The sequence below is a fragment of the Schistosoma mansoni genome, chromosome 3 (genome assembly GCF_000237925.1).
Source record: "Schistosoma mansoni strain Puerto Rico chromosome 3, complete genome".
NCBI classification, from domain to species: Eukaryota; Metazoa; Platyhelminthes; class Trematoda; order Strigeidida; family Schistosomatidae; genus Schistosoma; species Schistosoma mansoni.
The window spans coordinates 13,108,598-13,124,460 of NC_031497.1; the positions used below are offsets into that span (position 1 = coordinate 13,108,598).

General features: G+C 39.0%; 1 protein-coding gene across 1 annotated transcript; it reads right to left on the reverse strand.

The window, feature by feature from the left end:
- Positions 1-2,632: 2,632 nt before the first annotated feature.
- Smp_012980 (hypothetical protein) lies at positions 2,633-13,975 on the reverse strand. The gene is made up of 7 exons (XM_018799288.1): positions 13,890-13,975; positions 13,773-13,849; positions 6,233-6,461; positions 6,078-6,193; positions 5,986-6,043; positions 5,865-5,938; positions 2,633-3,456 (listed from the first exon to the last, which is right to left on the reverse strand). The coding sequence occupies exons 1-7, from the start codon at positions 13,900-13,902 to the stop codon at positions 3,346-3,348; spliced, it is 678 nt and encodes a 225-aa protein (XP_018651091.1). The 5' UTR covers positions 13,903-13,975; the 3' UTR covers positions 2,633-3,345.
- Positions 13,976-15,863: the final 1,888 nt, after the last annotated feature.

The following is a 15,863-nucleotide window of genomic DNA, read 5'->3' on the forward strand; positions in this document are numbered from 1 at the left end:
TAAACAGATATAAGAGACTATATACTATGTGAATATTGTCACTAATTAACTAACGTTATAATAAGATATTTAACCGTTCAGATATGAATCAGTAAAGTGATATGCACCTCCTTAATAATTAAAGGTTAATATTTCTCAAATGAATGGAAATGTTTGATTAAATTATATGGTTATAATTCATACGAATCTGCTTTTTTTGTAGAAACCCATATGAACAGTAATCTAATTTGGTGTTCCTTTACTTGCCTCGTTTCATAGGACATATAAGGACACTGTATTGCATTATCAATTATATGGGTTTCACATTATTTCTTTTTCATTCTGTTATGCACCAAATTATTCTCTGGGCAAACTCGTACGATTTTGGCAACTACACTTATCTATTTGTTTAAGAGAAACTGCGAACGAAAGATTATGGGTCCATATAGCGTTAGTTGAGATTTTAATTACTTATCGTATGCGCTACGTAAGCATACGCTATTAGCTAGTAACTTTGTTTCATATGATATCCAGTCAAACGTTTATTATTATAGATAACTTATTTGGTCTATATAACAGTTATCTGTAATCCAGCTGTACTTTATTCACTTAGATAAATGCTGGAATATCAGTAATTTTTTTCATGATTGACGTGCTTAGTGAAAGTGGAATATGTTATACTGCTTCAGGCCATAAGTTGAGATGCATTGTGACCGAACTTCTACAATTAAGTGAATCATCTAACGTAATTGTCTTAATGCTTTCTGCAATCCGTAAATAACAATTCCCTTATGTTCTAGTCCTCTCGTCAACCAATTGACTGAATAATAGCGTAAGACGGTGAAGTGATTATTTACCACCGAAGAATATTTCTTTCTGAAATCCACTATCTAATGAACGATAGACAGGACAAGGTCAAGATTCAGAGGAACTTGGTTTCTGCATGAATTCGTTTATGATACGATGAGAGACTGTCAAAATATTTGGTGTAAATGAACACCTGGTACTGTGTTTTATTGAGTCACAAAATTCACAGTGGTTCACTTCAACAAATTACACTAAACCAACTGGCATTCTATGCACCAGTATTACCTGAATTCTTCAATACCTAACCTTTAGACTGGTGTCTTTTGCCTGTGTTATAATTTCTCTTATTACGACCCAGCCATTCCTATTGCTTAGTATTCTTGGACACAAATTCACTCGACAAGTCTCGAAATCAGAACACGAATGAACAGGAAAGAAATTTTATTCTAAATAACAAGGGTAGATGGAAGGAAGAAACGCAAAAGAAATACGTTAGTATATTTATAGTTTTTACATGGGAAGATTCTAGAGTGTTCTCCAAATATCGACTAGCGCTGATTGAGTAAAAATTAGCCAATCAGCGTGCGCCAACGCAACCGTGCATGGAACATGCTTTAATCCAATCTATGTTCCGCTAACAGCCTGGTTACCCATACAACAGTCAACTGAAGAAATTAACATATGGGAAACAAGAAAACCAGTTCTCATACAGTTGGAGATATACTGAAATCACACAAACATTGGTACAAGGAGGCACCAAATATATATGCGCCACACTTAATTTAGTTTTTGCGAGGGCTGGTATACTGCCCAGGCGCCTAAAACTGAAGCAGGTAGGGGGGACACTACTCGAGCATTTGGCCTAGAGGTCTAATCCACAGGGTAGTGCAGCAAAGTTAAGACATGCAGTTCCATGGTAGCCCGTGACCAACACTAAGTTCATACGCCATTTGTTTCCTTAGGATCCTGGGACCAAGGTGCATCATTGGTTTGGAATAAGGGTTTCATAATTCCCCTAGGTGGATCCTCCATATCCGCCGACCCAGTTAAAGCGCGGACATTCGCTTATCGTCCTCTCGATTTCGTAAACAACACCTGCCGCAAGGAAGTGAGTAGGACTTCCCTGACCGTGACACTGTCACAAGGATGCTTTATTGCAGTAACGTTAAGCTTTTTCTCTCACTAGTAATCCGTAAGATGAGTTACTGGTCGTAAGTATTGAACCATGAACCAGAATATTAAAAACTCACCTTCTCTCTAGACGAGAGTCCTAGAGGTTGCGCGACTTGTGTTATTTGATAGCGCCCAAAGTTCAAGAATTTGCTTCAAATGTCGCAACATGGTGACAATGTCTCCATCAGATCTTACGCAAACATGTAATGAAGAAGCGTTTGGGAATGATCAAGCTTGTTACGATGCTGACCGATCAGTGATGTGCAATGAAACAATGTGCTTGATTGTTCACAAGACCGACCCATTAACATAAGCTTTTTTTGAACAGCCCGATATCATATAACAGCTAGTCAGAATGATAAAGTGTTTTCCTTAGTGAAAAAATCATACTCATGTAGGATAAATATGAATGACAATTTTCCGGTACATGATTTGTAATCAAATTATTTCAGGTAAATGAGGTAATTTTTCTATTCGTTGATCTGGATATTAGTGTTTTATAAAAAATGACTACCGTCTATTTTGAAACAGAGCTAATAAGACGTAACTTTGATGCTATCATTAACTTGTTAGATATCTTGTAAGCCCCACTTCTAGCAATAACTGAATATTAAATATTCACTACATGGCATTTTCAAAAAACAACGACCAACTAACTCGATAACTTTGTTTTGAAGCAGATTTACTTCCACATATTCTTTTACCTTAAATCTAACAATCATTAAATAAATATAACAATGTGCAACCAAACGAATATTCAAAGGATTTCACTTGAAAAGCAAAATTGAAGGCAGAAGAAATGTGAATCGGTGTTCTGTTTATTTTTTAACATATGTGAACGTTTTCTAGTATCTGTTAGTTCTTATGTTTCTTTTCATGTGTAAAATTCATAGAGCAAAAATTTAATGCAATTACAGAATTTGAAAGCTAAATAAATAAAGTAAAACTACCCGAACCTACATTAAAGGCGGAGTGTTAAGGAAGAAAAAGAAAATATTCCGACGGGAGGGAGTAGGAGAGTAACATTTCTGTTCCTACGCACTATTAAATTGTTTTCGATTAACACCATACTGAGCTTTATTAATCAGAAAAAAATACGATTATATAAAAGATACCATGAGCGAGAATGTACAAGAAAAGTAAATCGTACAAGTTTTGACAACAGTACAGAACTAGAGTATGCACAAATCTCAATATACAAACCATATATCAATTCAAGCAGTTATAGCATACCTTATTTTTTAATTACAAATTACTGATGTAAGAAAAATAGTTGTTCCATTTTTTTTGAAGAAATAACAAAGTGTAGGAAAAAATAGTAACAGAGATGGTTATTGAGAGGAAAATAACTTTCCATAAAAAACAATGATGTTTAATTACCCATCCTCACATAAAATCATCATACTCATCTGGGAGAGCGTCATCATCAACACCATACTGATAATCATTTTCTCTTTCCACTAATAATTTACCTTTCGTTTTCTTTTTTGTTTTACTCTATAATGGCAAGTAGAAAAGACAACTGAATTAAGTAAAAATACATAATTACACGACATATAAAGGTTCACTATTTACACATAAATCTAAGCGTGAGTGCTGTGTGTTTCATATTCTGCCAAATATCTAGCACTACAGGAAATATACATATATTCCTAAACCTGTGCTTATAGGTTATATTAAATCAATACATAATATAGGTTAATAAACTAAACATATGATGATATACCTGCAAAATAGATCGAGTGGAATTCGAATATTTTATCTTATGTTAAACTACCATGTTATAAATTTAAGATGATGAAATACTATACTTTCCATACAAAAAAATTGATTATTGGATGTGTACAACGATTCTACTTGACAGAGAGTAAAGAATATATTTTTGTGAACACATTGGTTGCTGCTACCTTGACGTGGTGGTCGAGCTTGCCCATCGTGATGAACCAATCAAGCTATACTGGCTGGAACAATCGTTCCTCAAGGTACTACCATGCCAGACAGGTCGGTTGAAGAGCGGTAAGACTAACAACAGCAAATCCAAGGTCTGAAGGCGAAGTCGTACTGCTGACTGTACAGAGGTGTGACGGCAGTAAAGTGTCTCCTTCAGACAACCAGCATAACAGCGATGCTGCCTTCCCACAAGGAAGAGTGGAGTTAGCAAAGATAGAACCTAAAAATACACACGGATATCCGTCTCCGGCGGTAAGGTCCCAACAAGTACGAAGCTAACACAAAAATCACTCACAAAAAGGTTGCATGTGACCGTCCTCAAGCGGCTGTCCTTTGGACAATGCGATCACGCCTTCGGGTCTCTAAGATCATCCCTAACCCGATTTCCTTTTCAAGTACCCCTAGAAGAACCCTTCCACGGTGTGAGAAACCGGGAAGTGATAACTGCCCTCATACCCTCTGACAGCACCAAAGATCACTGTATTCATTATTTATTATTTACTTAAACGCAAACATTGGTATAAGGAGTCACCAAATAGATATGCACCACATAAATCATTCAATTGGTGTGAGCGTTTAATATTGTCCGGATGCTCAAACCGAAGCACGTAGTTTTCTTAGGGGGCCACACCCGGAGCCTTTGACCTAAAGGTCTGATCCACAAGGCAGTGGAGCATCGTGAGGAGATGCAGTCCCATGGTAGCCGGTGACCAACGATTGATTCATACGCCATTTGTTCCATCAGGTTACTGGAGCCCATGTGCACCATTGGTTTGGAATCAGGGATTTCCAACTCCCATAGGTGGACCTTCCGTGTCCATCAACCCGATTAAAGCGCCGGACATTCGCTTTTCGTCCTCTCACTTTCGTGAACAACACCCCTGTCACGAGAAGGCTGTGAATAGGACTTCCCCTTATTCATAACCGACCTCCACCCTCAATTTTGAGAAACTTTCATGCTCTTTAAAAAGAATTTCGTGAGAACAAGAAAAGTGAAAGACTTAAAATTACTAAGAAGTGAACCATTGACTGAAGCAATATAATAATTAGACTGAGTTTTCGATATATGCAATAATTAACTCAAACATCACGCAGATGCACTTACCTTTTATCTTCTCTTCAATTTTGGATTTCAGCATCTTTTCACACATACCCTTCGACTGTATTTTTAGATCATGTTTGCAAGGTTTATTCTTTTTTTTTATCATCGTTACCACATTACTCCGATCTTTTTAGTTACTTATCTGGTTTTTCTGTTTTATCGTGACTGGTGCAGCACGCCGACTTAGGTCACGGCAAATTTGTGCCGGGGTCTATTTAGATAATTGCTTTCTGTCTTACCGTATACAGATTAGCCGTTGACTTTCTTCAGTTGTGCTACTCAATTTCCAACTATGAAGTAAGCCAAGCTACTATTTATCGCTTGTGAGCAGTATCTTAGTAAACTAAGGAATTTACTTCGAAAACTAAGTTTCGGATTAGGACATCATCCCACTTAATACAGTTTGCAGCTCTTACATAATGTGGTGCAAAGCTCTGAATATGAATCCAGACTTACTTGATAAGTGAGTAATTCACTAGTTGTCTAAAATCTCAAAACTAGAAGTTAGACACTACACAATCATCAGTGTATTGTGTATTGGTGTCAGTACCAAAGTTATTTGCTTGTCATAAATTAGTTTCAAACATTCTTTTTGCTATGGTTCTTGAGTCCGTGATTTCTCAAAGAACTCCCATCATATATCCCATAACACACAGTGACCATAGAGATGATTGTGTATTCACACTAATATAATTATTGAAAAATATCAAGTCAAAACGTAAGCCATCTCCACCGTCCAAGAAGTATGGTGAGCAATTTTTCACTATTTTTTTCTATAAATAAGCATTTATACTAACGTATGATTTTGAAAATAAAACCAAATCCAAAATGTAAAATATTTAATGTTTCGTACCTTCACAAGCTTTTGTTTCTCATTGATTAACGCATTTATTACAGTATTTACTGTTCGGAGGGCGTCAACTTCCACTTTAACAAAAGAATGACGTATTAGACTACAATAAAAGACGACTTACTTTCAATCACAAGATCACGAATCAAACTCTCAGCAAACGCTGTGAAATGAGGGGATTTCTATTTTACTTCATTAGGGATCAAAGCTACTTGCCTGTATAGTTGTGATCTTAGCCGCGAGTAGTGAGTGTAAGTGATTGAAATCTTCTTTAGTTTTTGGACAACATGAATCAATTGTTTCTTTATCGTTACTCTGGACAGTAGAAGGACCTATGAAAAAACGAATGTTTATTTTACATTTACACTAACCAAAGGTATCTTTTAACAGCCCGAGTTCTGCTTCTTCGGCAAGCTTTTCACGTTGCAGTTCTGTAACAGGTTGAGAAAGTCTTAATTCTTCCTCTCTTCGCAATTTCTCTTCTTTTCCCTTTCTCTTCTGTTCTTCTTTTAATTTCAGGCGCTCAGATAACGATAACTTAGCAGGAGCAGCCGGTTTAGATGTCACTGAATCTTTAGGTGGTTCTGCATCCCAAGAATCCTAATAATAACGCGAAAAATGTAGCCTAAATTTGTGAGATTATTACTGAACCAACAATTAAAACGCGAAATTTCATAAGAAAGTGGGTTTGTTTGACGTTAGGTAGTCAGGAAAAGGAAAATGGAAGTTAGCTCAATGGATAACAGGGGCAAAATGAAAAGCATGAACAGACGCTACAGAGATATAAGCAAGATATAGGAGATGAAAATGTCAAAAAACGGATTGTCGCAGTCGACATTAACCTATGATACCTAGGGTCTCTGATCACTTCTTAAAAACCCAACCAATCAAAAACTTTGGAAATCCTTATGCAACTCAGACCAATAACTGCCTCCATAGTTTACTGTCGCAACGCGGATTGAACAATCAGATCAAAACTCAGTCTTGTATTAGTCAGGATTACTTGACCGTGGATTATCACGCTAGGATTTTTCCCTATCAGATACCAATATCTGAGAGCTGAAATTTGTTTAAACAGAATTTTTATGGAGTGCTCCATTTGTTGAAGCAACCCGATACACAATCTGCAACACAGCAATCGTTATTCGATGTTGAACGAACCAGGTATATACATGTAGAGACATATTAGGCCAGTATGGCTGATACCATCATCAACAAGATGCCTGGTGCACGATAATCTGTAGGGTCAATAGAATGCCTAGTAACTAGCTCCAAAGATGACTCGAAAGCTGTGGTGTACTTAAGGACTGAAGTTAATTCACGACCTCTTTTAAATTTGATTAAACTAACAAAAACGAAAAACCGAAAAGGTTCTTGAGTGTTAGAATATCACATGAATCTGTGTACACAAATGTGATTCTACTTCCTTTTTAGTGACTTGCGAAATTTTGGTAAAAAAGACGGAAAGTTTGTTTAAAGAGGTAAGGGAACGAATGTTTAGACACCCTACACTATATTGTAAAGCCTAATATTTGTTCATCTTAAGCTACTACTTAACTTGAAAAGCAAATAAGTGTAAGGAGGAAGAACGGAGGTTATATCTAGAAGTAGTACGAATATTTAGGTTGAAATACATGAAAGTACAATCAAAAAAGTTTTATTTACAACACAAAAAAGGCTCAGGAACTTGGCTAAAACACAAATGTGAAAAAAATTATCGGCCAGTCAGTCAGTCAGCTACAACGTAGGACCAGGCACATATATGCATTGGTCCAAGCAGTCATACATCATTAGCACAATAAGATGAACACCGAATTCATAGAAGCATTGACTTTAATGGTAGTGAGAAAAAAACACTTCGTATAAGGATATAATACAGGGAGAAATAGTTCTTCGAAAGAAAGGTATAAAGTAATTTGAATCTCACGGTCTAAAAGAAGACCTACGCAACTATGATCGATTCTGAACCATGTCACCCAATCTCCAACCACTGGTTACGTTAGTCGAATGGACCTCAACCATGTAGTCTGGCTCTACTAACATGGATCAGACCAGAAATTAGTGACTTCAAGGCCCCCGAATGCCCTGGTACGGCCGAGAGTGGGGAGAGTCCGCTCTCCCTCTCAAAATGCTCTCACATGGCCACGCGTATATAGCCTCTGTCAGGGAAGTCCTACTTACTGCCTTCTCGTGACAGGGGTGTTGTTCACGAAAGTGAGAGGACGAAAAGCGAATGTCCGGAGCTTTAATCGGGTTGATGGACACGGAAAGTCCATCTATGGGAGTTGGAAAACCCTGATTCCAAACCAATGGTGCACATGGGCTCCAGTAACCTGATGGAACAAATGGCGTATGAATCAATCGTTGGTCACCGGCTACCATGGGACTGCATCTCCTCACGATGCTCCACTGCCTTGTGGATCAGACCTTTAGGTCAAAGGCTCCGGGTGTGGCCCCCTAAGAAAACCACCTGCTTCAGTTTGGGCACCTGGGCAGTATCACAACCCTCACACAAATCGAATGAGATTTGTGCGGCGCATATGTGTCTGGTGCTTCCTTGTACCAATATTTATGTGTTTAAATAAATAAATAAGGTGACTTCAAGGACTGATGCCACATTTCGGTTTGGCCGCTCTTAACTTTCTTCTATCCGTCTCCAAAACTAGTCAGAATTTCACACTGTGGTTATCGGTGGTTGAGTATGCGGAATAGGTGACCCAACCATCTCAGACGATGAAGATTCCCAACCTCGTCAACTCATTTACCATCATTCCCTAATACCCTGAGTCTAACCTCACTATTACTTACCCGGTGATCCCAAAAGATACGAGAAATATTTCCAAGACATTTGTGATCAAATACTAGCAACGTATTACTACCCTCTACCCTTCATCGTCACGTTTCGCAGCCATACAGTAAAACAGAACGAACTGCTGCGCAGTATTCTCGTCACTTAATTGATAGACGGATATCTCGCCTTCGTCATAGGTGACGAAAGTTGGCAAAAGCCAAACGAGTTTTTTGAATCCGTGACGAGATTTCGAAAGACACCAACCGACTAAGGCTGATCAGAATTCCAAGATAAGTGAAGTTTTCGACGCGTCTGACTATTTGACTCGCTATCCTTAGTTCAGGTGTTGACGCGGGCCAGCTCTGAAGCAACAATTTGCATTTAGAGGAGGAGAAACGCATTTCAAACACCCTGGCATTGTTGCTCAGTGCTACTAAAAGACTCTGCATTTTATCAAACAGGACGCGTTCCACCACTTCACTCGCTACCCTTAGTTTAGGTGTCCTACTCAACTACAAAGCAGTTCAAGGATGATGAATGAATATTATGGCAAAAAATACGAATTGATGAAGTAGACAAACAAAAGTTGATTATGAAACCAATGGAGTGACATTACACTGATAGTCTTGCATTGGACACACGGTAAACAATAATTCTGTCTTCAAAATGAGTTTAAGTCGTAATCCGGCAAACGTTGGTTATGGATATTACGTCAAAACTACTTAGATTACAAAATATCCTCATCAACTTAAAGAATACTATCTTTGAGGCATAATTTAGCAGACTTATTTCAAGTATATGTGCCAGGCGGTGATTAGATAAAGACGAGATTAAGTAATACTTCAACGTCATAAGATCAGAATACCTGCTGTTAGAAATTTGGAATGAAACAAAATCGTGTTAATATATCCTTTTTGACAAAATATTGCCATACTAACGTTTCATTAACAAGTAAAACATGTGAACTGATGTACTAGCTTCTAAATGAATTTTGATTCCTTTATGTGGAACGCGACAACACTGGGACACACGCCGTTGCTTTCTCGTTTTGCTTACGCTCCCAATGATTGCAGCTCACGATCAACGGAGTCAAATGCCGTCTTAATATCGAGAAGTACAACTATTGTGGGACGTCTGAATGTGTGTCCATGTTCTAGGACCTGACGTAGAGTGAATATCTGGTCTATACAACCACGTCCAGGTCGAAAACCAGGCTGGTTTTCTCTAGTCTGCTCTTCACGAGCTTTGTTTAGGCGTCCATTATTGAAGCTAATATTTTCGACAATATATTAGTCAAAATGGTTCCTCTGTGATTGTCGTAAGAGACCTTTTGTCCTTTCTTATAGACTGGTACAATCAGTGTTTGGGACCAGTCAGATGGAATTATGTCGACTTCCCAGATTCTATCTAAGACCTCAGTCAACCTCATTGCTAGTACTGGACCGCCATCCTTAGAAATCTCAGGGGTAAAACTGTCAGAGCCTGCTGCTCTCCCTCGCTTCAGATTTCCTATAGCTTTTTCAACCTCATAAAGAGTTGGAGGATTTACATTAACTTGCCATTTATGTCGGCTGGAGGTCGTGGGAAACCGAAGTGTGGCTGCAGGTCAGCTGAACTGATTCCTAAAGTGTTCCGCCCATCGATCCAATCTCCTGGATTGATAATGAATAATATGTCCATCTTTTTACGAGATAGTTCCGCTGACAGTTGGGTTCGTAATACCAGTTTCTTTAACAAGTCTGAACAGTTGTCTGCTGTTGACTACTGGTGCTACCTTTTCCATCTCTCTTGTTTTTGCTACCCACCACTGTTCGCGATCATAACGTAGGCTTCTTATTAGCCTGAGCTTGAGCTGACGCCGCTCTCCGTTATGTTTAGAGCCAAATGGGATGAGAATTCGAGCATATATCAGTACGATAGATGTTGCTGAGATCTAGTATTTCTTCATAACCTTATGGTTTACCGTACTAGCAGATATCGCTGCTATTTCCACAGCTTTTTGGATGTCATTCCACGCTGCCTCGGGGTGGGCACAACTTACATGTCCACCTAACTGTTTTTCTAGTTGTTCCTGAAATATATTCTTAGCTTGCCTACCATTAAGTAGAACCCTAAGAGGTTTCCCTGCAGTGTCTTTCCTACGTCCAGTAAGACGCAGTCATAGGTGCTCGCACTAGAGCATGATCTGAATCTAAACATGTGCTCCAGAATGAGCGACAGTCTTCTATCGAGCCCCTCCTTCGGTGAGTGTTAGCGAGGTAATCTAGTTGGGTCCAACGTTGGGACGAATTCGGGGGTCGCCATGTCAAAAGATGTTTTTTCTTACGCTTGAAGTTAGTATTTGCAAGAAACAGGCGGTTATTTGAGCATAGCTGCAAGAGACGGTCGCCACTATCTGTTCTTTGAGCCACGACACCATAAGATCTACCCAGGTGTCATTCGCTTAGTTTACCTACTTGAGCATTAGAGTAACCAGCTACTATTACTACATCAGAGCGCCTAGTTTTTCGGGGAACGTCAAAAGGCTTTCAGTAAAACTCATCTTCTACATCATCTGAGCTGAAGTCAGTGGAGACAGTTCAACTGGTATCCAGATTTTTCCAGTCACACACTATCTTCAAACTTGAATTCTAAATTGACTAAGTCCTTCAAATTATTGAGATTGATAAGGTTATATTTAATCTGAAGCAGAAGAAACAGGTCAAAACGGATTAGTCGCGGAGATCTGTAGAAATGGTAGTCCAGTTTTACCAGTTAAATTGACTGCGACACTAGAAATAATTTGGAAACCGAACGTAATCCTACCTGACTGATCTCGGTTGCTGATCGCTCTAATCAATAAGAGAACGAAAATTCTGATCATGACCTCAGAAAGACCAGTTTGACTAACATATTATCTAAAATACTACCGTCTCATGGAAAGGGAATTCGGGGAAACTGGGCTGATTTCAAACCTAGATGTATCAAACAAATATTCGTTCTTCATTAGGTTCAGGGACGCGTGCATACCTACCAACACTCAACCATATTTATATTCCTTGACCTATTGTTCGAGAGGACTTGTGGTAGTGTCTGTCTTCTGAAGAGGTGCCAAAGAAGTATATCAACCTCGTACAAGGTTTCTACTTGGACACTAATGGTTGAATCAGCTTGTGGCGAACCGCCATCGGAATTGTCAACTTCAAGTGTTGTTCGCTCTCACCATTTTTATTTAACTTATTCATGGACATTCCCTTAGAGATAATGGTCTGGTCGTCTGACTTTAGGAATTGATCTACCAGCAGATTCGCTTGTTGACTTAGAGTATGCAGATAACGTAGTCTGGTTTGATGAAAAACTGCAGTCTCTTGTCGACCTTAAACAACATGATAGACATACCTGGCATGCATTTCTCTTTTTCAATCCAAAAAGATGCTTTAGGACTGGTCTGCATGAATAGTAGGGAGTAAAGTAGTCGAGGGTATCTACCACTTCACTCTCGCAAGCTGATGTCTGACGAAGTCATGGCATGGATTCGGAAAGTTCGGTCGGCTTTCCTCAGCTTGTGTTACTTGTGCCGTGAGATATTCATCTGCCTGACGAGGGACCAGTGTACTGCTCAGTAGCTCGTTTTTTTACGAGTGTGAAGCATGACCATTAGGAAGAGAGGACATTCATAGATCACTGGTATTTGATCACAAATGGATGCAAAGCAATGCTCGTGTATTCCCGGATCGTCGAGTTAACAATGAGGTTAGGCATCGTAATACGGTCTGTGATACTTATATGATCAAATGTAAGTAGTATGTATCAAGATTTGGAAATAGGATTCTTACTGATAGAAGAACATGAGGAGAAGAGAAAGAAAAGTAGATACAGTCCGAGTAGCAACAGGAATGAAAAAACGACAGAGCTTGCAATAGACAATTTAAGAAAAATGTGTAAATGATGTACTTAATGTATTGTTTTCATATTTTACAAATGCAGTGTGTTGTTTTGTTTCATACAAAAAATTGGTCTACCATATTCACGTCTTTGTTCGTCATAGTACTAGGTAAGGATGCCAAGTCGATTGATAAGGTGGTGAATCTTCATTGGCTGAGATGGTTGTCCAACTACCGCTTAGTTTGAAACGCGGTGATAGTTGGTTTAGGAGTAAGTTGGAAGATGTGGCATCAGTTCATGAGTTTACTGTCGGAGTGAGCCGTGTAGGTAGGTGAGCGATATTTGGTTGGGTTCCGCACGAGTACCATAACTAATAGTTAGAGACTGAGTGGTATGGCTTAGAACCGTCCTCCATAGAGCAGGTGGACTTACTTTTTCTCTTTCCTTAGAAACTGAGTCCAGAAATTGTTTTACACCTATGTTTATTTTTCTGTACCCAATCTCTTATACTACTGCTGATGCTGTTACCACTTCCAATACTCTGGTATTCGCTTCGATTATCTTGTTATGCTCATTTGCTAAGAGAACTTGTAGCGATGCATATATGTGCCAAGTTCATTTTTGCAGGTGGTTGACTGTGCATGGCATGTTACTAAAGCCGTAATGTTTACGTTGACTAGGTATTTCGACGAGGACAGAACAGGAAGTTAGATTGTACGAAAAACAGTAACAGGCTATGTGTAAGTTTTAGTCATCTATGATAGAATAGGTGAGTCAAAAAAGTTGTTACTTAACTAGAATAGAATTGTAATCAAATTCAAATCGACGAACGAGGCCTAGGGAACAGTGAGTAGTGATAATATGTTTATCCAAATGAAGCTTTACTGTATTATGTTTTTACCTCCATGGTTATTCAACCACTGTAATTTAAGCTTTTGGAAAACTCCGCTCAGTGTAATCACATTTTCCACGACCACTGATATTCCTATGTTGCAAAATTTTTATGATTTCGGTCCGGCTGGCATGCTTCACTTAGATATGGTTTGTTTCAATACCTGTAATATGATTTGGTAGATGTCCTGGATTGGACTAACATCCAGTGAGTTAAGTAGTCGATGCGAAAAAAACTGTCAACCAGAGGAATTTGAAAGTGTCGTGATTGAAAAGATGAGCTACAGCATACTACAAATAACTTGTTCCTTGGTTATACATTAGTCACAACAATCAATATCCAGTGTAATACTGACGAAACTTACAGGGACAGCATTATCCTCTTCGTCATCCCAATCAACCTTCACTTGTTTGGCAACAAAATCACTCTCATCTTCGTCGTCTAAAAGATAGAGAACTTTGAGGCATTTTTATTCACTAACCCCAGTCGCCCATGTTGCAGGAAAGACGCTCTTCACGCTGGTCACGCGAAAATTAACAACCAAATGTAGCGCGAACCTCAAGGTCTGGATGCAGATCCCAGACAGTTTAAATGGTTCGAATAGTTGTGGATAAAATAGAGGAAGCTTTTGCTTAATGGGATTCTGTACATGGTAGTAATAAATTTCTGATGCCTCACAGTAAGAATATAACTATGCTTGATAGGTTCCGCAATGTATGTTCGACACACATACAACGTCTTTTCCTAATTTCCTCTTCAGAAGGAAGTCGGTTTGTTATCAGACACAGTGAGCTGTGTTCTGACGATATTCCACCAACAAAAATTGGTTGTGTCGTGTAGATAACTGTTTATAAGTGCTTGTGCCACTTTGATGATAGTTGTAGTAGTTCTCTGAGTTTCAGCTCCGTACAGTAGAACTGTCTTGACGTTCTTATTGAAGATTCTCAGGTGACGTTGATTGACAGTTGCTTTGAGTTCCATGTGTTCTTCACTTGTAGTAATTCGACTCTTCCTCCGGCAATTCTTGACTTTCATATCTCCATCAACTCCTCCTTTTTCGTCGGTGATGCTGCTCAGGTACGTAAAAGCTTACAGAATTTCGTTACGAAGTGTGATTGGGTTGGTTTCCTATCTGTTGTATTTAAGGATCTTGATTCTTCCAATGTGTATGTAAACACCTACCGATGCGCAAGCTGCCGCTACACTACTGTCTTTACCTGTATTTGTGGTTGTGTATGGGATAGAAGAGCATCATCTAAGCTGTCGATTGTATCCCGTATTTCCCTTCAGATGTGGAGGTCATCATAATCCAGTCGGCCACCAGAATAATGAAAAAGGGAGGGAAGAAAGGGTCTTGTCTGGATTCAGTCCTCATTTTGAATATGGCTTTAAGCTGTCTTCCGTGCATGACTTCGCAGTGCATCTCGTCCTATGAATTCCGTATGATGTTGACGGTTTTTTCAGGCACACCATGGTGTCGAAGAAGCTTCCATAAGGTCCTCCTGTCCACACTATTGAATGCTTTCTCATAGTCAATGAAGTTGATGTATAATGACGAGTTCCACTAGACTGATTGTTCAACGATTATCCGTAGCGTCATTATTTGGTCTGTGCTCGACCTATCCTTACGGAGTCTGGCATCTACTGAATCGTTCATCCAATTCTGCAACACACAGTTGAAAACTCTCCCTGGTACCGATAATAGTTTGATACCTCTGAGGCTTTCACATTTGCTCAGATCTTTCTTTGGTATCTTGATAAGATATCCTTCATTCCAGTCTGTCGACACTTTTTCCTCCCGAATCCTTCTGAATAGAACGTGGGGCATGTTTGCAGTTACTTCTATGTGTTTGTGTGTCCAAAAAGAAATTGGTAAAACTTCCCCTTCTACCATGATCTAAATGTCTCACAATATATTCTGTTCAAACTTTCCTTCTCTTACAGACATCTGCTTCCCCTTTCATCTTCTCCCAAACCTTCTACACCCAACTATTTTATTTCTGTTCCTATGACAGTACATACCAATTTCAGAATTTTATCTTATCATGTTCACCCTTCACTTCTCAATGATAACTTTCCTATCTATCTTTATGATGAATATTCAAGCTCTTAACAATGAAACTGCTATTATTCACTTGGTATTGTTTGTTCAAATCTTCTGATTGATGTTTAGGACTGCAACTGATCAGTCTTTTATTGGCATATGTGCATACTGTGCGTATTGCCTCTATATAGCCATAGGTCACAAGCAATATAGGCAAGGGTGGGTAGTGACTAGCAGTGGAATCCGGGACGCGCCTCTCGCTCTACTTGGGACTCATCAGCTGAATGTACCTGCATCTCAGAGTTTATGTTCACTCTGGGGCTCGAACCCAGTACGTTCGCTTCAAATGCCATCGCGTTATCCACTTAGCTACTGAGTCTTGATAACGCGTTTGGAACGAAAGGTACTGGG